General features: G+C 46.5%; 1 protein-coding gene across 1 annotated transcript in view; it reads left to right on the top strand.

Annotated features, from left to right (window-relative positions):
- Positions 1-27,236, top strand: part of Fer1l6 (fer-1 like family member 6) — a 145,009-nt gene that overhangs the window by 41,085 nt on the left and 76,688 nt on the right. Inside the window, exons 7-15 of the mRNA XM_003467358.3 lie at positions 2,714-2,792; positions 4,155-4,311; positions 4,868-5,054; positions 5,963-6,155; positions 8,777-9,129; positions 15,336-15,444; positions 18,514-18,694; positions 22,941-23,061; positions 24,485-24,585. Coding sequence (XP_003467406.2) covers positions 2,714-2,792; positions 4,155-4,311; positions 4,868-5,054; positions 5,963-6,155; positions 8,777-9,129; positions 15,336-15,444; positions 18,514-18,694; positions 22,941-23,061; positions 24,485-24,585 — 1,481 coding nt within the window. The remainder of the gene's footprint in view (positions 1-2,713; positions 2,793-4,154; positions 4,312-4,867; positions 5,055-5,962; positions 6,156-8,776; positions 9,130-15,335; positions 15,445-18,513; positions 18,695-22,940; positions 23,062-24,484; positions 24,586-27,236) is intronic.

Raw genomic sequence — 27,236 nt, 5'->3', positions numbered from 1 at the left:
ACCGATCAGAGCAGAGAGCTGCTGACCTGGCACATCATGCCCCGTCCAGCTTTGCCTACCCTGGAGGCCAGGACTTGGAAGGGAAGTACCTGAGTCAAAGCTGTCCTTCGGGTCTCAGTGGCAGAGAAGGGAGGCTTAGTGGGGTCATCACACTATTCAGCAAAAGGACAGAGACCAAAGGACCACAGATGGCATCTATCCTGTGTGTGGGGGTGCTTCTCCCATGGGGAGGTGAGGTGCAGGGTGAATGTGTGAGCAGTGTGAGGTGGACTGAGAAGTGACTGCTGTCTCCCCAGAGCACATGTGGACTGGGCCCTGCTTTATGCATGGGTGTAAGAGTGAGAGAACAGGCATGTCCCCCCACAGTCACACCATCTCTCACGGGGATGGTGAAAACGACATGGCTTGACTTGGCAATTTATGTCTCCCTTGCCTGTCTTTATCATCCACTCAGTTTAACAGAGAAACATGTATAATAGATCCCAGCGAGGAACAGTAACAAAGCCCTGCACTAATGCCCAGGTCCTAGAGGAGTTATATTCTCCTTCCCAGGAGCACTTGAAAAATGTGACTCTTGAGGAATGAAAAGCCATCAAGAGCCAAACATTCTTAGTGTTTGAATTTCAGGCATGGCGACAAGATATTTTGGGATCTGGAATATTGCCCAGGACTTTGTTCCATCACTCAGGCGACTGTCTATTTATGAGAGTGGCTCTGCAGGTTTTTGTTGTTATTTAGGACGGATTTTTACTGACCTCAATCTCACTGTGTGGCCCAGGGCAGCCTCAAACTTGTGATCCCCCTGCCCCAGCCTGCAGGGTGCTGGGACCCAGATCTGGACCACCACACCTTGTCATTGCTAAGTTCTTGTGCTGGATTGTAGACAAGGTCATGACTGTGGAACACATGGATTTTAGGTAGTGCGTGTCTCTCTTCCTCTTACTTGGAAGAAGATAATGCTTTGGTGTCCCTAAGTGACTCATAGAGAGAAATTTCCTTTTGGAGTGAAATGTATAACTTGACTTTTCTGCTAGTTCATGAACTGAAATTCAGCATGCCCGGAACAAATTTAAATCGGGGAAGAAGAGAGAGAGAGAGCTGAAAGCAGATGTTATTGGCACAATTAGGCTGGGATGATGGTGCCAAGATCATCTTCCCTCAGCAGTGATCCAAGGCACACGGGGCCTCAGGCCTCTGTGTGTGAGACGTCCCCAGACTCTGCCACTGTCACGATTGACACGCCAGGGTTGCGTGTCACTCACACATTAACTGGATGACTTGGGGAGGTCCCTGTATTACTCGAAGACATACTCCAGCTTGTCCACAGGGACCCTTTCCCATGAAGTGAGCTGATCATTATTGGTCCTCTGGGAAGCCACATTTGCCACAGCAAGCATGGCAAGTTACAGGCCGAGCTTCCTCTGTGTGTCCTTAAATAACTCATCTTGTCGGCCAAGCTGTCCTTACTTCCCCTCAGTTCTCTGGCACTGCTGGAAACTTTGGGCCACAGAAAGAGTGGAAAGAGAAATGGGCAGGGATATCATTTCTTGAGGTTGGTTGAATGTATTGTTTTTCTCTGCCTCTGCCAAAAGGAGATATTTAGAGACTGAAAAATCCTCATATCACCATCATTCAATCATTTGTTAATCGCAGAATGTTTCTTGACCATTATGAACAAAGCCACATGGGAGGTAGAAGATGGGAGAAAACTGCCCTGTACGGAAGGAACTCTGATGGTTTATAGTTAGAGAAAAGTTCAGAGGCCACGTAGTCTAATGCCCACCTGGTGCAGGATCGCGCTCCCTCTCTCCAGGGTAGGGGGTTCTTGGACAGAATGATTATTTCCAGGGAAATAATCTTTCCCTTGCTTAGAGGCTCTGAGTGGTATAAAAACTGTCCCTATCTTGAGCTGAGATCTTTCATGTGGTGTTTGAGAGCCACACAGGAGGACCTGTACCATTCTGGAGAGCAGAGCTCCCACAATTTCAGGACACTTGCCTCTCCATTGTCCTTTCTCTACCTCCCTCACTCTAGTTTTCTCTCCTCTGGGTTAAAATGAAACAACTCTTGGTTCTTTACCAGTTTTTCCTACGGTGTAGCATCTGGAAGGGCACCAGTTCTGCCAGCTTCCTTTAGAACTTCCTCAAGGATTCACCTGGCAAGATTCACCTTAAAATCTACTTCTGTAACTGAGCTTGGCACTCTGTTGACTTCTTAACACAGCAAATGTCAAGGGTGACTGCCCATCTTCTTCTGTCCCTTATTATCAAGTGTTTCATGGCCCTTGGAGATGGGTTCTTGGAGAATGCTGGGAGCAAAGAGTTTGGGGAGTTAGGGAGAAAGGAAAGAGTTGAAGAGGTGTCAGGGGAGGTTTCTTGAAAGACTAGGGTCTAGGATTGAAGGATGGGGAGAGTTTCAGCAGGCAGAAGTGGGTATGGAAGGGCAGACTGTTCTAGTGTTCATTCTGGTTAAAGAAAACTCTCGGGTGACTTTTACGGCTGAAAGCTTTCTGGAGGATGAGGTAGCAGTGAGAAGTTTCTGGGGGTTCTTCATGGCCCTATGGTTTGATGACCAAACTCCACTGTGTTCCATGTGCTCTAAATGAGGCTCAAAGCCAGGCAAAGAGCAAGGCCAAGAAGCCTCTCGGATGAACCCAGTTCTCAGACTTTTCACAGGGATAACCGTGTTGGACTTGCCCTCCATCTCTCGTCAGGTCTTCCACCACAAGCTGATAGGAAGCGTTCTGATCGGCTCTTTCAAGGTAGACCTGGGGACTGTGTATAGCCAGCCTGGTAAGAAACACCTCTCCCGCTTCGCTGTTCTTTGGTTTACAGCACTCGGAGTTCCTCTCACTTTCCACTCTGCCATTCGGCCATCCACGCCGTGACACTGAGGGCTGATTACACCAAAAGAATGCACTGTGGCTCGTGTCCTCAAATGTTTTATAACTTAATGATAGAACTGTATGTCCATGTCTGAGGAGATTCTTTCTTCTCAAACAAAGTCTGTCTAATGTAGAGTGGTGAGACGTGACCAGAAGTAACAGAGCATAGAAGCTAAGAGTACGCTCTGGGCATGGTGACAGATGCCTGTCATGGCAGAACTCTGGGAAGCCGAGCCCAACTTGAAGATTGAGTGAAACCCTGTCTCAGAGTAAAAGATAAAAATTAGTGGGCTAGGAATGTAGCTCAGTGTGAGGTATTGGGTTCAATCTCTAGCCCTGGGGGAAACACAGGCTCTGGGATCAGCACCCTTGAATTCCAGTTCCCCTCTGCTGCTTCCCAGCTGTGCAGCTTCGGGTGGTGCATTTGACTTTTCCGTCCCTCAGTTTTCTCTCTAACACCACCGTCAGAGTTTTTGAAACATTAAGCTCACAATGTACATAAAATGCTTAGTAGAGAGCCTAACATATAATACAAACTATGGCATTTTATATCAGGGCTCCTATAATAATTATTAGCCCTGATTTTCAGGAAAGTGAAATTCTGCCAATAGGCAATTTGTCTAAGGATGAGAACTGATTCGTAATAGAGTGAGCAGCGAACAGAACTTGTCGTGAATGTCCCTTTCTCTCCTACAGTGATTCCAAGTCCCATGACAGGGGCCAGGCAGTGGGGTGACTAGGAGCAGTGACCTGAGTGCTGCACCTTCGGGAGGGAGGTGGAGGAGGGCATCTCAGGGAACGAGAGGTCACAGTCCTTAGGGAAAGAGCACTGGCCACCCAGTTCCTTTAGCATTCGCTGTCCTGTGGAAATGGGACCTTAGTGTCACCCGATCTTACTTTTTTTTTTTTTTTTTTTTGAAGATGAAGTCTAGATTTTGTAAGCAATTTTGAAGTTTTTCACAGCATAGGACAAACAGAAAGGTCTATGAGCCACACTGGTGATTTCTGTGCTCCATTACTGTCCTCCTCGCTGGTCACTGCAGGGATTCTGTCTAGGTGATTCACCAGGCAGAAAGTTTCCCAAATACCTGTGATAGGCTGGGTGGGACATAGCAGGGTGAGGGCAGCGTGGGGCTTGGGAATAACTGAGAAGAGCTACTGCCTTGAGCAACAGAGGAAGAGGGTGCAGGGGGACCTTGGAGGCAGGGACAGGATGAGAGCTGCCACCAACCCACCTGCGGAGACATGAGCTGTCCAAGTGCTTTTACAGGCCATCAGTTCTGTGACAAGTGGGCACTGCTCACAGACCCTGGCGACATCAGGACTGGCACCAAAGGCTACCTGAAGTGTGACATCATTGTGACCAGCAAAGGCGACACCCTAAAGAGCAACCCCAAAACCTCCAACGCCGAGGAGCAAATAGAAAAGTGAGACAGGTCTATGGGGCTGTCTGGGAGAAATGCTGTGTAGCACTGTCTGTCTCTTTCCCCGCTGTCCACCCCTTTCCTCATGGGTGTGTAAGAGCAGCCACCTCTGCCGCTTGGCCACCTGGCTTCTGCTCCATCAGAGACAGCAGGGTGCATCCACTCAAGGCATGGCTGGCCTTTGGAAATTCAGCTTTCCAGTCTCTAATGGCCGGTTGTAGATAAGCTATCCCTGAGCTTATGTAATTTATCCGAATGTAGCTGAGTTTTCTTTGAATGAGTTATAGTTTCCACTACTGGTGTGTGAAAGTCATAAATGCATCTCTTTAAGTGGGGAGGGAGGGGGGTCCCCTCTAATTCTAGAACGATGGGGTTTGTGCTTCCTCTGTTTATGTCCTTTGCTGTCACGGATACTCGGAAGAAAGTGTGTTGCAGTGGTGAATCTCAGTCTCCTTGCATTTCAGATCTTGCTTTCTGCTCCCAAAGTGCTTTCACATTTCCCCTTTACAGTCTTCCAAGTGAGAGAGCTTTTAATTTTTAAAATTTTCTGCTCTCCAAGGAACCTTCTGATCCCGCAAGGTTTTCCATCCGAGAGACCGTGGGCCAGATTCTATGTGAGACTCTACAGAGCAGAAGGATTGCCCAAAATGAACTCCAGCATCATGGCAAATGTCACCAAAGCATTCATGGGTGACAGCAAGGACCTGGTGGATCCCTTTGTGGAGGTCTCCTTCGCCGGGCAGACGGTGAGGGGCCATTGTCACTCATGCTGTCGAGCCTGGGCTAGATCCCTGCTCTACATCCAGGGCATTTTCAGTCAAATGAAATAAAGTTTAAATAAAACTAGAAAATGCTTTGAAAGAGGAAGCGTGTCCCAAGAAGGCCATGTGTCTGGCGGCAGGGAGGTGCAGGGAGTTAACCATAGGTGATGACCAGAGCTTGCATGATGGTGGCTTATGTCACAGGCAGGCAGACACCCTTACTTGCCTCTCACTACTTCCCCAAACCACTCCCCAGTCCCCAGGCCTGGTGGCATAAGCAGTGTCTCCTAGTCTGTTCCACAGTGGACGTGAGCCCTTGTCCTGCATTTCCCTGGACCAGAGACATTGCAAGTATCAAAACTGGGTTTATGGCTAGAACTTGACCGTGGTTGGCACATGCGTTACCTTCAAAATATGGGCCTACCTGAACCCCTCCTTTCGGTGGGGTGAACACTGGTGTATTTTTGACTTGGGTCAAGCTTGGATGTCATGCAGAACATCACTTCCATTTTACGTTGAGAAACTTAAGGGCCAGGCTGCATTTGTGGTTCACCCAAGGTCATAGCCTTCAAGAAGCTCTGGGTCTGTGGCCACTGCACTCCTGGACATGCCTGGAGCAGTTCTTGCTCATAGCACAAGTGTTAGTTTCGCTCTGATGTGCCCATGAGAACCTGCCTATGCCAATGACTCTCTTTGCCCCAGGTTCCTGGGGTCAACATCCAGGACAAAATTGGCCCTCGGGAACATTCATGGGGTGCACAGATTGCATAGGTGTTGGGGAAAGCAGTTGCATTATTTTTAGCAACTCACTTTATATCTGCAGCTGGATTGAAGAGTTTTCTTTAGACTGTCACTTCCTTCCACGGCTCACATTCTCCCGCTTGTGTTTTTAGGGTCGCACCACAGTGCAGAAGAACTGTGCTGATCCAATTTGGCATGAACAGGTGGTCTTCAAGGAAATGTTCCCTCCCTTGTGTCGGAGGGTGAAAATCCAGGTGTGGGATGAAGGCAGCATGAATGACGTGGTGCTGGCAACCCATTTTATCGACCTGAAGACAATCTGCAATGAGCAGGATGGAGATAAAGGTAAACTCCTGCATGTCAGCTTGGAAACAGGCCTCAAAGTGATCCTATGACAGCCCTGGTCTTTACCCAGAGAGGATCAGTGCAAGCACTGTCAGGCACCTTTGGCATCTCTGTGGCCTGCGGTGTGTGTCATGTAGATTTGGGGCAGTGAAATCATGTAGATTTCTCAGACTCCCTCACCTGTCTACAGGATTTCTAAATGGCTTGCTTGGTCCTGGCCCCAGGTCTTCCATGAATGCCACTGTGTGTCCTTGAGGAAGTCACTATTCTCTCTCCTGAGGTCAGATCAGAGATTGATAAACTGAGGTCCACAGGCTAAATCTACTGTCTGCATTATTGTTGTGTGACGTGTAGGTCGTGAGAAACTTTTACATGTTTAAAAGTCTCCACCCCAAGTAATTATGTGCCTAATCGTAGATGAAACACGAAAGCGTGGAAACGGCAAGGAAGCATGGCTAGTCATGCACTCAGCCAGCCAGGGAGGGAAGGAAGAGTCCCGGCCATGCACCAGGCAAGAGAGGAGGCCAGGGAAAGAGCGGACGCTCTCTATTTGAGGCTATTTGCAAAACCCAAATTAGTTAGCATCATCTCTAAATGGCTCAACAAAGCTCCTTCTTTAACTCCACAGGCAATCTTTTTCTGCACTGGAAATTAATGCTGGTTAACACACACACATACCTCACATGTACACCTATGTGCAAGCTCAAACACATCACTGCATACCATACGTGTAATGGGTTGCAAACATATAATCACACATATATGAAATTAATATACTGTTCTTTGTCTATTGCACTGAAGGCTTGGCTTTAGTAAAGGACAAGATTTAGACATTTTTATGCCCTTTCTATGAGTGACACCATAGAAAGACCTCAATACATATTTATTTTCCATTTCTTCATACATGGAAGTATTTATCACTCCACGCAAAACTCACTCACCTATCTACATGATTTCCTAACCAGATCGGAACATGTTTTATTTATAACTTTCTAGAAACATTTTTTTAAACTTTCATTTATTAGTATACGTTTTAGTTCATAATATGTACATTCGCCTTAGTAGATAAGATGTACTTAGCCTATTAAAATTGGTACATGTGCTTAACATTTCTCAATTCTTTTTATTTTTCTTCCCCTCCTCTCCATCCCCCACCTGCTATGGACCACCTTCCTGTTAGCAAAAGTGCTCTCTCTCTCTCTCTCTCTCTCTCTTTCTCTCTCTCTCTTTCTCTCTTTTTGCCTCTCTCAGAAGCTCTTGATGGTGTTCAGGAAGATGTGTTTGAATATTTAAAGAACAGACATCAGGGACCATAGAATCTCTCCATCCCTTTTAACACAGTCCCCCTGCTTCTTTAAGTCTTCTCAAAGAAGAGATAAAATCCAGCCTGCAGCCATGGAGCTGGAAGTAAAGAAACATTAACGCACAAAACTGTTCTCAGCAGTAAGATGTACAGAAATACCTAATTGTCAATACTGGGATAATTGTTAAACAAACAATGATGCATTTATTCATACTCATATCAATAGATGATACCATTGAGTGCTTACTGGATGTTAACTGTTAATTTTGATAGATGAAACAGGTGCTATTACATTTCCTCCAGATGCGGAAACTGAGGCATAGGGAAGTTAAAAACTTGTTCAAGGCCACACTGCTTGGCAGTTCCAGCTGAGGTTTGAACCCAAGCAGTCACCTGCAGACCCACACAGTGTCCTGCCAATCAGAAGGGAACATCATGGTGCCAAACAGGTGTCTTCAGAGGCACGGTGCCTTCTTCAGATACTGTGTATTTAGCAAGGGAAATACTTATGCCAGGAATAAGTTAAAGACCACCAGGTTTTCAGTAGCGTGCTTAGAGCATACTTCGAACATTCCTTCTCTCAATCTCTGTAACCAGGCCACGCCACAGCGCCTTCAGTTATGAAGATGGAGTTATCCCCAGTTTGCCCTCCCCCTGCAGCCAGAGAAGTCTGAAGAGAGATGATTACATCTTTGTTTAAATTCTTTCAAACAAAGGTTTTAGGATAAAGACCAAGGCCCTTTTCAAGAACTCTAAATCCTCCTCCAGTTTTCTTATTTAGCTCAGTCTCTAGCTCTGTGCTCCTTTTCAATGGACACCTGCCATTTCCTCTGCCCAGAATCTCTCTCTCTCTCTCTCTCTCTCTCTTTCCCTTCTGCCCCCAACTCCTCTTCATGCTACATCAGTCTGTTGTTTCTTCTTGTAGCACAAAACATAGCTCCTTTGTAGCGTCTATAAGGTAAATATTTATAATGTCTGTTTCTGCCCACCCTCTCCTGGACGTTCTGGTTATTGTCTAGCATGGTTCCTGGCACATGTTAGGAGTCGATCGACACTTGTTGAATTAAGGAAGGTTGTGCATGTGTGCTGGTCTTTCTAAAATGATTACAGATGTGAACAGGTATAAGCATTCATGGGAAAAAAGACTAGGAGGAAATATAACAAGATGCATTTTGGTGACAGGCTATCCAGTAAGTATTTTTTTCTTGGGTCTTTCTGTACAGTCTACATTTTTAAGTGCTTGTGAGCAACTTTCATAAAGCAAACATAGGAGAAACTCAAGGGCACAAGCTGGTGACTAAAGCTGGGGTCTTCCTAGGCTTCCTCCCGACCTTTGGACCTGCCTGGATCAACCTGTACGGCTCCCCCAGGAACCACAGTCTGATAGACGACTACCAGGAGCTGAACGAAGGCTCTGGGGAAGGAGTGTCATTCAGGGGCAGGATCCTGGTAGAAATTGCTGTGGAAATCCTCTCCGGAGGGGTCCAGGAGTCTAAATTCTCCAAGGCCCTGAAGGACCTCAAGTTGACTTCCAAGGGCAAAGACTCCAGGTCATCCAAAGGCTCCAGTAAGGACAAGGCTGACAAAGCTGATGACGGAAAAGCCCAGCAGGCTTCGGACAAAACTAACTCTACCGAGGTCGAGGTGGAGTCCTTCGAAGTGCCCCCTGAGGTAGGTTTCACCCGGGGAGCCTGGAGCAGAGACAGTACCTAGCAGGCTTCGGAAGGTGTCTGCTCACCTCTTAAAACTGCAGTGCCCTGACCACACGTCCAGCCATGTGCTCAGGACACCTTCCTGTTCCTTCACTGCCCCCCATCCCCAAGCATGAATTCCTTGGGAACCCAAGGAAAGTGACAGAAAGGTACTCTGGGGCGTTGGTGAGAGTGGGTGTAGGGCGACTGACTAAGCTGTGTCTGTGGCTCAGTTTTGTTTGGCTTCATTAGGTTGCAGGGTTCTCTGGGTGTGACTTGTGGAAGGCACAAAGAGGAGAAAGGAGGAGACAGACAGATTTAGGAACTTGGGGACCCTATTCCCCGGCCCCAGACTTGTGAAGGAGTTACAACTCCAGTTAGAGCCTGTACCCATATTTTACTCCCCATAAAGCATATGAGCAGTTTCCCAGCTCGCTCCTGTGTTAGGGGCAAGCAGTCTCCGGCACTGAGAGAGTGCCAGCTGTGAACGCCCTCTTGGAGTTTAGCTGACCCGGGATTTTGTAGCTAGGTCAGGGAAGGAGTTTTCAGTGGCAGGAGGTAGATTCCAGCTCTCAGCTTGGCTCGTTCTGCTTCTAGGAGTGCCTCCCAGGTCCCAGGTTGGGAGTGAAGAGTGTTCTTCCAGAGCTGTCCATTTCTGGGGAGGAATGGGAGGGTCACCTTAGCTGTGGAAGTGTCACTTACTAATAACCCTTAAGAAACTGTGAGGCAGAAATTAGGGCCCGGGACTGGAGAGTTTGGGGTTAGTTCTACTTGTGGCTCTGATGCTGGTGCTGCTCTGTTGACATCTGTTCATCTTCAGAATTAGGTAGGAACAGTGGCTCCACCTGGGAGCAATCCTAGGGGCTAATGAGAGACCCCACGTGAAGTGCTCTGCCGAGCTGGCCACGCATGTGGTATTATCACGGGTCTGTGGTTTGCACTCATCACTGGTGAGCTACTGAGAGCATTCCACTGCTTGTGTGTGACTTCAATATTTTAGCAACCTCCCGCAGCACTTCCCTCTGAACTCACATGCTGGGAAAGATCCTCGGGAAATGTGTGCTGTCACTGTGCTGTGCTTACTGTCAGCATTGTTTTTATGGGATTGCGTGTGCATGTGTGTTCAAAACACATACCGATACTGGAAACTTGACTTTGTACTTTACCAGGGATTACAGGTAGCTTCAAGGCTCCCTTAGCTTTACCCCTCCATCTGTCCCTTTGGTAGTCTGGGGAACAGGGTTCTCAAGTTTTTACTTCCCAATTTGTCTCCTCCTCTTCCTCCTCCGCATCCCTCCTACATGATCTCACACTCAGAGAACACTGTAACCTAGTGCTGTGCGTTGAGGTTGGACACTCTTTTTTTAAAGAGGGTTTGCTTTTCTAAGCCTAAAGAAGCTAGGAAAAGATTTCCATAATCCAGGTCAATACTTTAAGGTATTTTGAGAACGGCACTTGAAGAAGTAACTCTAGCAGAAAGCAAGGGAAGTTGGGAACTTATGTAAGATGGAGACTGTACATCTATCAGCAGGCCGAGGGCCATTTTGCTATTGTGTAGAAGGTGGCAGAGAAGGGGAAACTCAAACATCCATCAAGTTCTCATTTTCCTCCCCTCCTCTGTTTGTCTTGGCTTCATTGTGGCCAGTTTCTTGTTGGGTTTATTGGTTACTGATTACCCCATAATTTACCCCCAGGCTTAACAATTTAAAACATCAGTGCTTATGCTTTTTGTGGGTGAGGAATTTGGGAATAGCTTAGCTCACTGTTCTGGTTTCAGGGTTTCTTATGAAGTTTCAGTCAAGATCTTGGCAGGGAATAATTATATAAAAATACTCAACATCCTTAGCCACCAGGGAAGTGTGGCTCAAAACTAGATTTCACCTCAAACCAATCAGAACGGCTATCATCAAGAATATAAGAAATCAGAAATGTTGACAAAGATGCATGGAAAAAAGAGGTGTATAAGAGCATCTTGTAATGTAAATTAGTAAAGCCATCATAGAAATCATGATGACATTTCTTTTTTAAAGAAAACCCTAAACATAGAGATAGCATTTGATCTATCAGTACTGTTCCTTGGTATATACTTGAAAGGAAGGAATGAAAGTCAGTGTACTATAGAGTTATGTGCATATCCATGTTTATTGTGGCACAGTTCACAAAAGTTATCAAATCAGCCTCAGTGCCTGTCAACTAAATAATGGATAAAGAAAACATAACACCTATACACAGCAGAGTATTACTCAGTCCTGGAGAAGAATGAAGTTATATCATTAACAGAAAAATGGATGGAACTAGAAATTATCATATTAAAGGAAATATATCAGATTCAGAAAGAGAAGAATGTTTTCCTTCATGTGTGAAATCTAGAAAAAGAGAGATGACTTAAAGTGAAAGGTAGAACATTAGACAAGAGAAAGCGGGTTGGGGGAAAGGGTGGGGTAGGGTAATGGACAAAGAATCCGATCAAAGTGTGTTATATACATGTAAGAAAGTGCCACACTGAAACAAATATTCTGTAGAATTAACATATGCTAATAAAGGATCCATCAGAAAAACGATCTTGTAGGGGGGGTGCACGTCCTGCAGCTTCCTGGGCACTGGTGCATCCCCTGCCAAGATGGCACCCCACCTCGCGACCCTTCCACAGGCTGTTGAGCATCCTCATGCGGTGCACCTGGCTTCCCCTAGAGGGACCGAGGCCAAAGCCATCTCTCATGACCTGGCCTGGGGTCACACGCCAACAGTTCTGTCATTTCTACTTGTTAGACAGGAGCCATTTGGCCGAGCCCAGTGCAAAGGGCAGGAAATTAGACTTCGCTTGTTTAAGGGGGAGCACTAGCTAAGGATTCCTGGGCATCTGTTAAACCACAGCACTGGACCTCCTCCTTCCCCACAGCCTGAGCAGCCACATCATCCCTCTTTTGGCTGCCACAGTCCTCAAGCTCCCGGGTCACCAGCTGCACCTGCTGTTGTCACACATGTGGATAATCGAGACACCCACAGGGCTGGTGTTTCCGGCTCACTCCATCACCACCATCAAAATGTTTCTCATGTACCAAACTCAGAGCAGAGCCAACCTAGAATAAGATGTGTTCATTTTAAAATTCTGCGAACATCAATTCTTCTTTAAATATCATCCCCAACACTGGGAAGGAAAAAAATACAGCCTGATTCCCTGGAGCTTCTGGTGTGGAAGGGGAGGAGGCCTAGGAAACAAATAGAACAGGAAGTGGAAAGTGACCAGTGCATTAGGGGTGTAGATAAAACACTACTGTTTCCTGGGGCGACTGAAGTACAGTGATTAAATGTTGGGTCCCCAGGTAGGACGGCTGGGTTTACACTGTGGCAGTGTGGTGCAGTGGTCACTGCTGACCCTCTAGAAGAATGTTATGTCTGCTCAAATCTTGGGCCATATGACACACTGTCCTTATTTTCTTTGTTTCTTTCTTTCTTTCTTTCTTTGTTTCTTTCTTTCTTTCTGTATCTGGGACTGAACTCATGACGTTGCACTTACCAGGCAGGTGCTTATGCCACTGAGCTAAATCCCCAGCCCCTGTCCTTATTTCCTTGTGCTTATTTCCCTTTTGTTTTTCAGGATTTAACTGAGTATGTTTTAAATTTAAGTTTACTGGTGCAGTTTAGGTATACACAATGACCACATTTATTATAGGGAATTTGTATCTGTACATGATATATCTTGATTCCTCTGTTACTCGCCCTTCCCACCTCCTCTTTTCAAGCCCCCTTCCCCTCCCTGTTCACAAAGCTCAGTTTTCATTTCACCCCCCCCCCCCTTTTTGAAGAGAAAGAAAAAATGCATATCTCTATGGTAACTCCTACTTCATAGCTTCTTACTGAGGACGTAATGAGCTAATATATGTAAAATGCTCAGTACAGACTCTGGCTTGCAATAAATATTAGTTTTGGTTAGTAACTGCCTTTGTCACTTTTTTGTTGCTGGTACAAAGTAGCTGACACCCATAACTTAAAGGAGGAAAGGTTCATTTTGGCTTACATACAGCTTCTGAAGTTTCAGTCCATGATCAGCAGGCTCAAACACAATATAGTGGAAGGGCTGGGAGAGGAAACCCACTTGTGTCCTGTCACATGAAGCAGAGAGAAGGAGGACCTGGGAGAACGATCCCCTTCCAGGCCACGCCCCTGGTGACCCCACCTCCTCAAGGTGAGTCAGCTTCAGACTCATCAGTGGATCCATGACCCAATCACCTCCCAACACATCAGGCTTTGAAGACCCCCAGGTCGAAACCAAAGCAGTAGCTGTGGATAGCTCCCTTAGGTCTCACTGAACTCACTGTCCTCCTCTCGAAGTCAATGTAAAAATCCTTCTCTTGTGTGTTGTTGTCTGAATTAGACGTGACAATGTATTGAAAGTTCTTAGGACTGTGTTTGGCACATTGTAAGAGTTCAGTGAACATTATGCTTCTCTGTCTTCTTAGCTTGGCAAATTAAGGTAAGCTTCCGGACAGGAAAGCATTTGAGTTAGACTGTGAAGGATGTAAAGAAGTAGGACATTGATTCAAACTTGATGAGACCCTCATCATAGTTACCATTTTTGATATCATATCTGCCCCTCTCCTGCCTGTAGGCCCTGTTACAATGCTGTGTCACAGACAAGGAAAGTGACAGCCGTATGATGGCCCTGACCCACCGCTAGGAGGCAGCAGAATTGGGATTTGAAGGCCCATGGGGCAGGGTCACTTGACACTCTTGTCCCTTCCAGGTTGCAAGAACCACTTTCCTCTGGGTGTCTTGGTGGCTTTCACCTCCTCCCAGAGAGAAACCTGAGCCTCACAAGGGCAGGCTGAGGGGCTAGCTCGGAGCCAAGGGGTACAGCGTGGCTAAAATTTAGCGCCGAGCCTCAAGCCTGCTTCATGGTTTCTGGACAATGGGAACATTTCCTGGCTTTGCCAATACCACTGGAGGCTCCTGTGGAAAGGAAACCCACTCTGAGCACAACTGGGTCCTTTTGACTCTGAGGGACCCGGGTCAAGTGCTTGTCCAAATGGGACTTTTGATCCCACCACTGCTTATTTCGTTAGATTCACCTCGCAGCCTTTTTCTGCAGAGTTGAATAAAGCCAAGCACAAGGCCCGGAAGCACAGAGTATGCGGCTTCAGCTCCCTCAGGCTTAGCAGTGTGCTGCTGGGTCGCCGTGCCCAGGTGACGTCTGCCCTCTGAGGCATCAGTGTGTTCTAGGTCAGTGAGGCCATGTGTAGATAATTAGTCATTACCTTTGGCGGCTGCAGTCTGGTGACCTGTGGCGGTGAGGTCCTCTAGGCTGGGAGCCCCTTGACAAGGCAGATGTGGTGGCGGGCAACTGTCGTCTGACTTGAGCTTACTATGTGAGCTTTAGTTTGTTCAGGTAAAAGGCAGAGCTTGCAGCAGATGAACTGTAAGGCACTCATGATTCTGGGACCAGGGATCCCTCGCAGTGGCACCCGGAGTGTGTCAGCCCAGCCTGGATGTATCTGAGTGGCTGACGCTGATGTGTGCCCCTAATCCTCTTGCCCTTTCATCTCGGTTTGCTTATTATTCTCTGAAATAGAGTTTGACTTTGGATCAACTCCAAGACGCTGGGTTAACACAGTTAGAACTGCAAGGGTACAGCGGTCTGGGGTCAGAAGACTGGGGAAAGTTACCCTCAGGCTTCAGTTTCCTTGTCTGTAAAATGGAAATGGTCCAGCTTTTGACTGTTCAGTTATTAAGAGAAATAACTGACTGAATGTGAGTGCGCAGTCTAAGCAGAACATCGAGCTCAAATGTAAGGGTTTAATCCCGTGACTCTGGGGAGCTCCACTTGGATCTCCTGTTTCCTGAAAGCCTGACTGTGGAAGGTCGTCCCAAGCCTGTATTTCACCAACAGCATTTGAGAAAGATCCACACATCAAACATACCCTTTGACCTGAAAGTACATTTTCTTTGGCCCTGACCCAAATAGAGCAGTTCTGAAGGTCACGCCTACCTCATTCTAGACAGATGGCTGAATCTGAATTCAGTTTGCTGGCTGTGATTCTTGTTTGTCTGATTAGTGGGGAGGGGTGGAAATTCAGGGGAGAACAGGTTCAAGTGCTTATAAATGGTGGTGGATAAGTCAGGGTCATGAATTTAGTTTCCTGGTAGGAAAGGAAAGCTAATTCTGAACAGTAACTTTTTTCTTCTTAGATTATACCAGAAAAGTATGAGGAATTTTTACTCTTCGGAGCATTTTTTGAAGCTACCATGATTGACCGAAAGATTGGAGATAAACCCATCAGCTTTGAAGTTTCTATTGGTAAGTGCAGGCCAGTGCAGGGCTAATGCCTAGCTCTTGACTAAACTAATTAGTGCCCTGAGATGGTAACATTCATTAATGGTTTTTTTTTTCATCTCAGAAAGAAATAAATAATTCCTTCCTACCCTTATATCATTATATAAGGAATAGATTTATCTTCATTCTTTAAAAAAGATGAAGAGTATAGTTTTGGATTCCGACATAATTACATTACTACTCCTGGTTCCATTACCCTGGGCTCACTTAAGTTCCTGGGTCTTAGTTTTTCATCTATCAGAAAAAATAATAATAACTAACACATTGGTAGGTCTTAGTAAGTTAGCATATGCAAAATATCACATCCAGTAGATGCTATTATTATAATTTCTAGCTACTTCCTGGCCTCTTGTGCTTCTGGGAAAACTACTCCGAGGAAGAGCATTTCATAGAGGAGGTCTGTATTCACATTTAGGTAGCTTTTCTGTAACAGGGAGGAAGAATGTGGAGATGGGATTCAGTCCTTTGAGCTATGCGGCTGGAGACCTCACAGAACTCCATGTCTGCATGTCCACAGGTGTAGGAACTTGGGGGACACTATATTTTGGGAAGGCAGAGGGACTGGAGGCCTTAGCTCTGGGAAGAGATTCTTGGGGTGAAGACTGAGAGAGATCTTGAGAGCTGGCTTCAGGCATCTGAGCCATGGAACAGAGGAAAGAACTTCGTATTGTAGGGCTCCAGGAAGAACTTGGCTGTAGACAGGAAGGTCTGCTTCTGGCCTGGGTTATGCAAAGAGGCAGATATCTGCACGCAGGCACACACCTTCTCTGAATTCTTGTTCCCTAATATCCCATTCTCTGATGCTCAGCTCCATACCTTCCATCATGACATCTTCCCTTCTAACATGGAGACATCCAGCTCCTCTTCTGTGTCCTTGCCTCTCACCTGCATCTCTGTCTCCAGCAGAATTTGCAGCTCATCCCTTCAGCCACTCTCCTCCCAGTTGCCTCAGTTTTCATCTTTTTTATTCTATTAAAACTCCTGAATCTTTCCTCTCCCTACCTGTCCTCCTTCTCTGTTCTCTTGTGGTGGCTTTGTGATCAATTTCCCACAAATTCATGGTTTCAGCAGCATCTGAGAATGATCCAGAGAGGATGTTCAGAGAGGCTGGATAAGCATCTCATTTACACAGCTGGAGAATGCTATAAAGAAGACTAGTATGAGTCTCCCCTTCTTTGTAGAATGCCATGATGCCTCCCTCAGATCCTCTAAAGTGAAATAGTGAAGGGGAAAAAGAATTGGTGTGAGACTAGGGAGGATCACTGCTGTGGACACACAGACACACTGAGGCTACTGATTCACTAATTATGTATCAAGACCTTTTGTGTCATGGCCAGTGGTGGACAGTGGAGACATGAAAATTCAAGAGACCACTCCAATCCTCGAGAAGTATACAGACACTTGAGTAAATTATCAAAAACATTGTAGAGGGATGATGGCATATGCAGGTGATGTCAGGGGCCTGCTCAGGCGAGGATCCCAGAAACATCTGGCATGGGATGACTCTGGTGTGTGTCAAGCTTTGGTGGCATGTTCTCAGGAGAAGGGAGGGGAAGCAGAGGCACCCCTAGGGCACGAAGAGTAGCCACTGTCTGATGCTGTGGTCATCTCAGGAGTGTGAGGAGCCCTGCAGAATTGGCCCCATCTTGAAGCAAGGAGACCGACTTTTTTATCTTTAGAGAATGGCTCCAGGCTCAGGCAGGGAGCTTTAAAATCTCCCAGGGACAGGCAGTGTCCATCAGCAGAAGTAAGCTCTCCAGGGGAGGTGGTGGTCTCATGAGCAGCCCACAGTCCTCTCAGTAGCTGGACTTGTGTATCCATTCTCAGTAAAGGGCTCTCTGTGGGGACATCAAGAGCCTCTATAACAGAAGCACAGAGTGGAGATGCTGGGGTGAGGAAGAGATAGGGGAGAGGTGAACAGGGGAGGAGGAACCTCCCAAGTTAAGAGGCTCAGTGCTCACAAGCGTCACTGAAATATGGTCGGCCAACTCTGTAATCTGGCCAGCTTTGGAGCTCCTTCCAAAAGTGGTAAACATTCATCTCAGTCTCTTCAAGCATTTGAAAGCAGGCTGTAAAATATAAAACTCAAAGACACCAATATCCTGGCGGAGGAGATCTATTCTCATACAAAGAAAACTTCGGTGCAAAAGCTGCCGTTTGCTCCCACATGGTCCTCTCCCCTCCCTTCCTTCCTCTCCAACCTCTTCTTAGTCTTCTGAATCATGGTATTAGCATTGAGGACTTAGACAAGAAGGCTTATCTTAGAGGAGAAGACGTTTTAGCAAGACATTCATGAGATGCTGTTGAATCAAAGATCAGATGTGCTAGTCACTTTCATTGCTGGGCACAGTACTGACTGACACCTGCAACTTAGGAGGAGTGCTTTGCTGAGCTCACAGTTCCAGTGGACTTATTCCCAAACTGGCTGGTGCTGAGGCAGAAACACAGTGAAAGGTCCTGATTCCCCAGTGGCTAGGAAGCAGAGAGGAGGGACAGGCCTGGGACAAGAATCCATTTTTGCAGGTCATGGCCCCTGGTGACCCACCCAGCCCTCCCCAACAGCTCATTCTAACAGCTCAAGTATAGCGAGTGTAGCATCCCCATGATCCCTCCAAACAGGAAGCCGCTGGGGGACTTTTTTTTTTACCCAGATCATAACGATAACCAGGTGACATAAAATGACATGTCTGCAATGATTCGTTACCAACAGCACTATGGACGGTTTTGAAGGATGCACACTAAGACATGAAACATGTTTATAGCTGGATTTTATCACTTCCAGTGACTCTCCTTCTACTTGACAGTGTTTCCTAAGTTTTAATTCGTGTAGGTTTCACAGAACAGAAAGTAAGGGATGGGCAGGATGGCTCCTTGTCTGTGCCTCCTCCTTTCACTGTCACCGTTCGTTCTTTCACCTCCCCTCACCGCGAACTCCCCTGAGCATGGCAGGACATCGAATCAGATGTCCTTGTACCAAGCCGACTGTTCTACTTGTCGACACCAAGCCCCTGTCTCCATGCTGCTGCTCTGCAGGTAATTTTGGGAACCTGATCGATGGAGGGTCCCATCATGGGAAGAAGAAGAAATCAGCGGAAGCAGTTGAGGAAGATGCCCTTCCACTGCTGGATGAAGGGGAAGCGGGTGCCGCTCACGATGTTGCTGCCTCTATGTCCACCACTCGCCCCGAGAAGCCTCTGGTGACAGAGGGGAACAGGTAGGACACAGGTGAAAACAGCTAACTTTCCCGAGGGAGGGTTTGCTCCAACTCCCAGGACTATTGAATTCAGTTCTCTAAAATCAGAAACATAAATTTTTATCTCAGTTATGGGGACCACCTGCAAACAGGGGCTGTTTACATGGTACAAAGCACTCTACAAACCCTTAGCGCTGTAACAGCTCTGCAAATGGCACACACGTAAGTTACTTAAGGGGAGAACAGTGATCACTATTGTTATCATATCTGAAGCCCATTTTGCTCTATATCGCTGGCACAGAGCAAAGTAGGAAGGTAAAATTCAAAATTTCAACCCCAGCCCCATTAACAGTTACTGTAGTCACCCAAGTTCTGTCCATTCCTTAAAGATTTGGTGGGATTATTGGTGCGTACTGTTTAATCTTATCTCTACCATAGTAATGTTCAAATAAAGAATTCTTACCAGACACCAGAAAGACCATTCCAGAAAGCAGCAGGGGCACCTATAGACACCCTCACAGACCTCCTATGATGCATGCAAATTTTCAACCTGCAAAGGGAAGTAAAGTTACAGAGCCCTTTTGAAAGAAAGTAGTGTTGAGTGCCAATCAAATAATTTGCCAGGGAGAGAGACAGAGACAAAGAGAGACAGACAGAAACCATGTATCATATGAGTGTCCTATTGCCGAACCTTGTGCTAGGAGTAAAAGAATCTCTGATTTCACTGCATTTTCATGGTGGCGCCCAGCTCTACTGCTCACTTTACATATAAGAAAACTGAACCCACAGATACAATCTGCTGCTACCTGGCCAGATGTGCTCATCCATATCTCTGCTTTTCAAAGTCTAGGCACTCGCTGGGGAAGGGCTCATGGCTTCCTGGATGCTGTTGGGGTAACCTGGATTCCCAAATCTGTTTCTCCAGACAGCTCTGCTTCCTGGTGTATTGTAAATTATTCACCAGCCTCATTGTCTCACAGATAACTTCCCCTTTTCTGAGCCTTCCTATCTCTCTGGCCTCATAGACTGATCACACCGGTCTTGGTGTCCTCCACCCTGAAACTAGGTTGTCACCTGTTTTCCTTGTCCTTCTAACCCACATGCAATCAGGGTTGAAGACTGGTCAATCCTAGTTCATCAGTATTCCTCATTTCTACCATCAGTTCTTTAGTTCTGGCCATCAGCATCTACCTGCAGTATTTTTAGAGCCTCCTACCTGGCTTGGTTCTTCTTCAAAACATTCCCTGGATGAGCTGAACCAATGACTCAGTTTCACGTCGCTCATTGGCTGTTTGTGAGTTTTAGGGTTGATTTCAGTGGTCAGAGCTTGTGGAGTTGACCAAGTCTACTCATCTTCCATGATCTCCGGTCTCTCCCAGAACTCCCCCTTTGCTCTGGTCACTGGCCATTCCCTAACCATACCCCACTTTTTATCCCTTTTGCATCTTTGAACCCCTCCTCCCTCTGCCTTTCAACAAGCTCCCTCCTCGTTGCTGTCCCCCTGCCCTTCAAGAGGAAACCCCACATCTGGCTTGCATTCTCTAATCACCTTCGACAGGAACTAACCACATGGTTTAAGGTGATTTTCCTGTTGTCCCTAGAAGACTCTGGGCATTTTGAAGGCAAGCACCCTATCACTGACTTTTAATCTGCTCATGTCTGGCACGCAGAAAGGCCTCATAAATATTTTTGAATGGTTTAAGGAATCACTGTAGCTGGGTTCACACAAGGTACTCCAGGAGCAGAGAGGAGGAGAGGTGTGAGCCAGGGAAGAGTGGAGGGAGGAGTAAGAGTTGAGGAATGCCACAGGGAAGCTGATGTCCTAAAGGGTGAGAGAGGACTTAAGAGATGGAGGGGTGTTTGAGATAAAGCAGGGTAAAGTAAACTAAAATAATCTTGGATGCTCTTCCCTCATTTTTTGTCATTCTCTACATTTTCCAAACTCTGCTTCTAACAAGGGTCACAACCCCCTCCCATGGGTCTTGGTCTCTTTGACAACCTGGTAGCCTCCTTTGGTGTCACTCCTCCTTTTGAGGTGAAAGAATCTCAAACTCCCCTGTCCTTTAACTCCATCCTTAAGACTGCAGACATCAGGGAGTTAACCCAGTGATGATCTGCAGGTCTGGGAGGCACCCTGGGATGTCTCCTCCCTACCTTGTTGGCCCAGCCCATTATTGACTCCTGGCGGGATTTCAGGGGCTGTGATGTGGAAGGTTTAGGGGGAGCTGAGCAGCCTGAAGGCATTCCTGTTTGGAGCCCATGTAAGTATTGTTCGGCTGGTGCAAGGAGACCAAAGTAAGTCATGCTGGTGTTGTCAGTACGGTTGCACTTTCTTTACATTTCTCAGGTGTTGTGTTGGACCTGCTTATGACAGCGATCCATTGAAGCAGCAGGTGAAACAGAAGAGCCTATATTTTTAATAGACACTCACATACATGCGCACGCACATACAACTTACTTGTCAATAAAATACCACTCAATAAAACACCACCATCTATATGTCCTAGACTTTCTAGGCTTACAAAGTGTGTGTTCACGTATGGTTTGTGTGCTGGCTCAGAGCTCAGGAGTGAGAATGGAGTTGCAGCCACCCTAGGGCCGATCATCACTGTATCTTCAGGATTCCAGGCCTCCTGTTGCCCAAAGGCACAAGGCCGGTCCTGTGTCAGGGCAACCACTCCAACTGGCAGTCTTCTCTTCCACTGGCAAGAGGCGCCCTCCCATCTGCCACCTTCCATCTGTGCTGTGCTAAGAAGCCACAGCCTCCTGGTCCTTGTAGAGTTAGAGCTGAGAACCAGAAACAAAGGCCTAAGCAGCGTTAGCACAAAACGATCCCAACCAAAGAAACCTAGGGACAGAGCACAATATTGGATGGAAATGTGTTTAGTTACAGGTGCTCAGTGTGATAGTTTAAAAAGAGATACAATAAAAAGAACAGTTTGGTTTCTAATCTTTGTTATTGTTGTTCTCGAGCCATAATGACAGCCTCAATTTCTGCCAAGGACTTACTTGGCTTCTTTTCTGAATGGACATCTGTTGGTTTATTTTCTTCGGAACAGGCTGGGGCCCTTTGCTAATTCTATTATCTGCTGCAAGAGAAATTTGGGTTGGAGAGTTATAAAGAGCACTCACCCACTCTTTCAGGCTGAAGTTGTCTTTTTGGAGTGGAAGTAAGGCCTTTTTTCTGTCCCTCTTTCTCTCCCTCCCTGCTTCTCCACTGTAGGGTATTGTTCCAAACGCCATCCACATTTTTACAGCCATCTGTCCCCACTGCCACCATACTCCCTCCAAGCACCGCTCTTCACACAGTCCCCTGTCTGTGGGAAAAAGCAGCAAGGACTTTTAGGGTCAAGAAAATAGTCATGGGGCTGGGGATTTAGCTCAGCGGCATAAGTGCTTGCCTTGCAAGCAGGCAGTCGTGAGTTCGATCCCTGGTACCGATAAAAAGGAAAAAGACAAAAAAAAAAAAAAAAAAAGTAGTCATTAGGGCTGGAGATTTAGCTCAGTGTCATAAGTGCCTGCCTAGCAAGCGTGCAGTCATGAGTTCAATCCCTGATGTAAAAAAAAGAAAATAGTCATCATTCGGGAGGGAACTTCTACACTTTCTTCTGCCTTACCTGCTTCTGCACCCACACCCTTCTTCCTTGGGAACCAAGTCTACAAACCACTGCCACTTTCAGCCAATGTGCTGTCCCTTGTGTTCCTTCTTAGCCAAGCAAGTCACCAATGCCTAGCGGCAGTACTGCGCGGATGGACGGATGAATGAATGGATACAAGGCTGGGTGGATCAGGGATGGATGAGTGGGTGGCTACTAAGACACAGACTACTTCAATTTAGTTTGGGCATTGGTCTTCACTCTCATTAATAATGTTTTTACAAAATGCGTTGATATCTGTTATCCCAGTTGATCCTTACATGAGCCTGGAACGTAGATGCTGAAGCAAGTTGATTTCCCTCCCTTTTTTCTGCTCCCAATTTGAAACCTCTTTGAAGAAGCCTTGCGTGATGAACCTGCCACCTTGTGATCACTTCTAAGCTTTTCGCAGGTCTGATGGTGGCTGTTGGCACCTCTCATTGTGGCTGTCTAATTCTTCAGGGCTTGTTATTCCTGTCCCCACTTACAGCCCGAGGTGGTGTGCTAGTTTGATGGTTTTGTCTCTGCTCCTCTGCTGCCCTATCAGAGCATATAAAATGGGAATGTATGGCTGGAGTTGCCTCAAAATCCCTGAGCGCCAACTCACGTCCAGGCCTAATGCGCTTTCATAGGAATTACAACTACCTGCCATTGGAGGCCAAGAAGCCCTGTGTGTCCTTTGTCAGTTCCTGGGGAGACCAGATCTTCCGGCTGCACCGGTCTAACATGCTGGAGAAGATGGCAGACCTCCTGGTAAGCGGCTCTGACAGGAGCTGGGCTTCACAGCAGCGGGGAACAGGCCGAGGCAGCTTTCTGCCTACCCTGAGGGTCACCGTCTCTGTTTCAAAGCCACTGAGCCAAGGCTGCTGTTTCTGGGGAACACATGTCTCCTGCCATGTGGACCCAGGAAAATGAGAATCCATCTTGAAAAATCCCTGACTTTTAGTCAAACTATCTGAATTCAGATTCCTTCTGTGCTCTTCACCGTGACAGATCTAGCACCAGGCTGATTTCTTAATCTCCCAGGATGGAGCCTGAAAACATTCTGACAAAATCACTGGCTTCAACCGGTCCTTGTCTCCCACCAGTTCATATTCTTCCCGCTCCATGTTCCAGGCAGAGCGTCCTCCGCTCACTGTCCACTCACCTCACTAGTAGTCCTTGTCTTGTCCCTCCCATTCCACCAGAGTCTGTCCTGAGGGAGGAAGAATCTCTCCTTCCCATCTGCTCAGCAGTCCGGGCCATCTGCAGCTGTGCGCTGGCTACAGGATCATGGGTGTCCTGGATCTGGGGCACTGCAGGGGCCGAAGGCCACCTTTGTGGGGCTGGGGTGGGGCTTGGTTCTCCTTCAGACAGAATAGAGAAGTTATTTCTGGGTTTCAGCAAAACAGCTGAGACTTTTTCCTGGAGACCACAAAGGCTTTCAGTGGCATCCCTCTCTAATCCCGTCTCAGTCACGGCTGGCGGGAATGCAGGTCACCTCCACGCTGTACTGTGGGTGGGTTACACTCACCTTATCTTACAGACGAGGGAACTGGCCACAAGGGGTAAGCAGCAGAATTCGGATTTGAACCAGAAAGTGTGACCCCAGTTCCCAAATCTCTAATACTTTATGATGGTGCCTGTTCCTCTAATGAAGAACATATGAACCTGGCACCAGACTCTGGCATATGATAGAAAGTATAATTCTTGCAAATTCTACCAAAGCAGTGGCAATATGTACCTTTGCCTTTGGGTATCATTTTCACCAAGACTACTGAAAAGAATCCTAGAATTTAAGCCCCAAAGGAAAAGGGAAATTATTAAGTATGTAAGTTTGTTGTCACTGTGTATATGATAATTATATCTAATTTAATCTACATTATTAGACTTCCCATGAGATTAGGTTTTCCTACAGGGTAGACTCTGAACAAATAAGTCCAGTTAGGGAATAACTCTGGGCAGAAACCATGATTTTGAATAGTGCAGGTGAAGACACTCTGGGACAATTCCAAGAAAAGGAAAGTACAAAGTTAGTGTGAAGCAACACTTCCAGTTCAAGCACAAAACCTCTTCTTTCATTTCTCAAGCAACAGGACAGAAAGCCCCAGCCACGTATCCTGGGCTGTTCAATCAGGCTCTCTATTTCAGCCTGATTCCCACTGCTCGTCCCTCCCTCCCTGTGGTCTGTTTTCAGGAAGAAGGTATAGAAGAAGTGAGAGAACTGATCAAGATTTCCGAGGAGGCACCGGAAGAGAAAATGAAGGCTGTGCTCAATGATTTCATCAGTCAAAGCAGGTGCTGGCAGACACAGAGCTGAGCTTAGCAGAATTGGCTTTAAATTACCCTGAGAAAATAGCCTATTTTACATGCACTCAGATGGGCATTTCGTAGTTGATAGAATTGTGGCACTGCTGAAAAGATAAGAAGTATGAAATACAAATGACCTTTATTTTAAGAATGCAGGGAGAGACCCCCCGACCCACCGGGGTCCGGCATTCTCTCTGGGGTCTGGCAATCTCTCCATCGGACACGTGGAGTGGGGGCATACGCGTAGCTTAGGTTTGGGGCGGACCCTGAGGGACATTACTGATGCACAGGTAGCCCATTGGTATTTATTTCGCGCCACAGGTAAATTCCTAGGGGCGGGGAAGATGGAGCCCTTCCAAGGCTTTTTATCAGCTACAGTGTCGGGCCTAGGGCAAGATTCTTTCAGTAGTGTTATGTCCTTCCTTACTTTTTCAGTGACTTAGCTGGTACTCTTGGGTAACTTCTGCTTCTGAACTCTTGAACTGAAACATAAGCCAAAGGGGAGGGATAAAGACAGAGAGGCTGAGTGCAGGGTTTCTCTATGAAACAAGCAAATTCCTGCATGCTTCTTTGTTTTGGGTAGATATTCAGCAAATATTTGACAATTAGGTGAAATAATTATGTCATCTACTACTTAATTGAATATAGCACTAATTGAATAATAAATGGCACTTAATGACTCTTATTCTAGGTGTCAGACAATATTATAAAAGATCAAAAATGGAATGTGTCTTGTTACTTTTTTTGTTGCTGAGACAAAATAGCCAACACCCAAAGTTGAGAGAGGGAAGGTTTATGCAGCTCACAGTTTTCCAGTTCATAATCAGCTGGCTCCAAGGCAGGGTGGCACATGGTAGAGGGGCAATAATTCATGGCGGTGGAAGACAGCAAAAGCAGAGAGAGAGAGAGAGAGAGAGAGAGAGACAGAGACAGAGAGAGACAGAGAGAAAGCTCTTTCTGTGCCTCATATTGTATCGAGTCTACCAGAAGTAGGATGGTGCCAACCCAATCAGTGAACTGATCCAGCAGTCACCCACCCTTCATTCCAACACCCTTAATCCCAGCATTGAACCATGAATCAGTCACACATCCTAGATTCAGACACCCCTGAAAAAGCCCCATCTAAAACTGCATGAGGCTTTGGGGAGACATTTAGACACAAACCATAACAGAGTTTATAGTTGTGTATGACTGAGTAACGAATTACCCAATGGTACTAATGAACTGACACAGTATTCTATTATCCAATGGTTTCTATGTGTCATGAATCCAAGAGGCACAGTGGAGCCTTTTGTAAGGACTCTTCCTGGGTGCAAATGTGAAAGCATTGACTTGGGTTGAAGTCTCAGTTGGGAGGGAGTCACTTCCAAGGTCAGTCATGTGGTGATTTACAGAACTCAGTTCTTCATGGGCCACTGCCCTGAGGACCGCAGTGTGGCACACTCACAGTGTGGCAGCATTCTTCCTCAGAATGAGCAGGAGGAAGAGGCAGAAAGAACCTGCCTATAAGATGGAAGTGAGCGGATATCACCTGGAAGTGTCCCTGCAGCACTCTCGATGCGTTCTATTAGGAGCAAGGTGGCATGCCGAGGAAGGGAGCCACAGGTGACACGAATTACAGGAGGGGGATCCAGTGAGGACCATCTTACAGGATGCCTGCCCCATGTGAAAACAACTTAGACCAACTCCAGTTAATTATATCACAACTTGAGCAAAAATGAGAATTTGCCTGAATGGCACTAATAGAAAGGAGTAGAGATTAATTTGATGAAAGGCAAAACCAGTAGACAGGCAGCAGCTAACCCTGATATTCTGCTCTGTAATCTGTCTCCTAATCTCTCAAGCACCTCCTCGGTCTCCTCCTCCTCCTCCTCCTCCTCTTCCTCCTCCTCCTCCTCCTCCTCCTCCTCCTTTTTCTTGGTATATTTATCAGTCCATGTCTGTCGTCCCCAGTGATCACACTTCTCACGGGGAGTTGGCACATGAACAAAACACATCTTTATTCTTTTTCATCCTCTTCCCTTCCCTCCTCCCAAAAGCATAAATAATTCAAGATCAAAATAAAATATACGTAATAGGAAACAAGGAGAGAGAGAGAGCTTTTGCAAAATGCAGAGACCAAGAGATGGAGGGAGCAAAAAATAAATTTTTTTATCATTACTTTTTCTTCACTTTTTAACTATAAAAGCAATATATGTTAGTGCTACTCCTGCTGTGAGCTAAGGGCAACCTACGGTTCCTTTTGAACATCTTCAAAAAGCCTTGTAACCTCATATTTTTAGAAACTGATTACAAGCAAATTAATATCTCAATAGTTTTTACATTAAGAGATTACTGAAAGGTGATAGTTAATTGTTCCCCTTTCTCTTTAAGTTTCCCACCAACTGAAAAAATATTCATGAGGCTGACACAAAGATCAGAATGTGAGTTTTGTATTTCAGAGGTCCAGATCTGAGAAAGCAGCTCAAGTCAGAGGCCAGCTGGGCTTTCTACTCTTCCCACCTGTGCTGTTGATCGCTGAGCAGCTGGGACTGTGGGGTCTCCCCCAGCAAGGACAGGTGATAGGCTGTGCAGAGGTAACACAAGGCACTCATGCCCAGCAGTCAGGATGGGTCGGGAAGATGGACAAGGAGAGGAAG

This window comes from Cavia porcellus, unplaced genomic scaffold (assembly GCF_034190915.1).
Source record: "Cavia porcellus strain 051 isolate PalLab524CR breed Dunkin Hartley unplaced genomic scaffold, mCavPor4.1 scaffold_19, whole genome shotgun sequence".
Classification (NCBI taxonomy): domain Eukaryota; kingdom Metazoa; phylum Chordata; class Mammalia; order Rodentia; family Caviidae; genus Cavia; species Cavia porcellus.
Note: the sequence above shows the minus strand (reverse complement) of the source record. Positions and strands in the feature narration are given on the sequence as shown.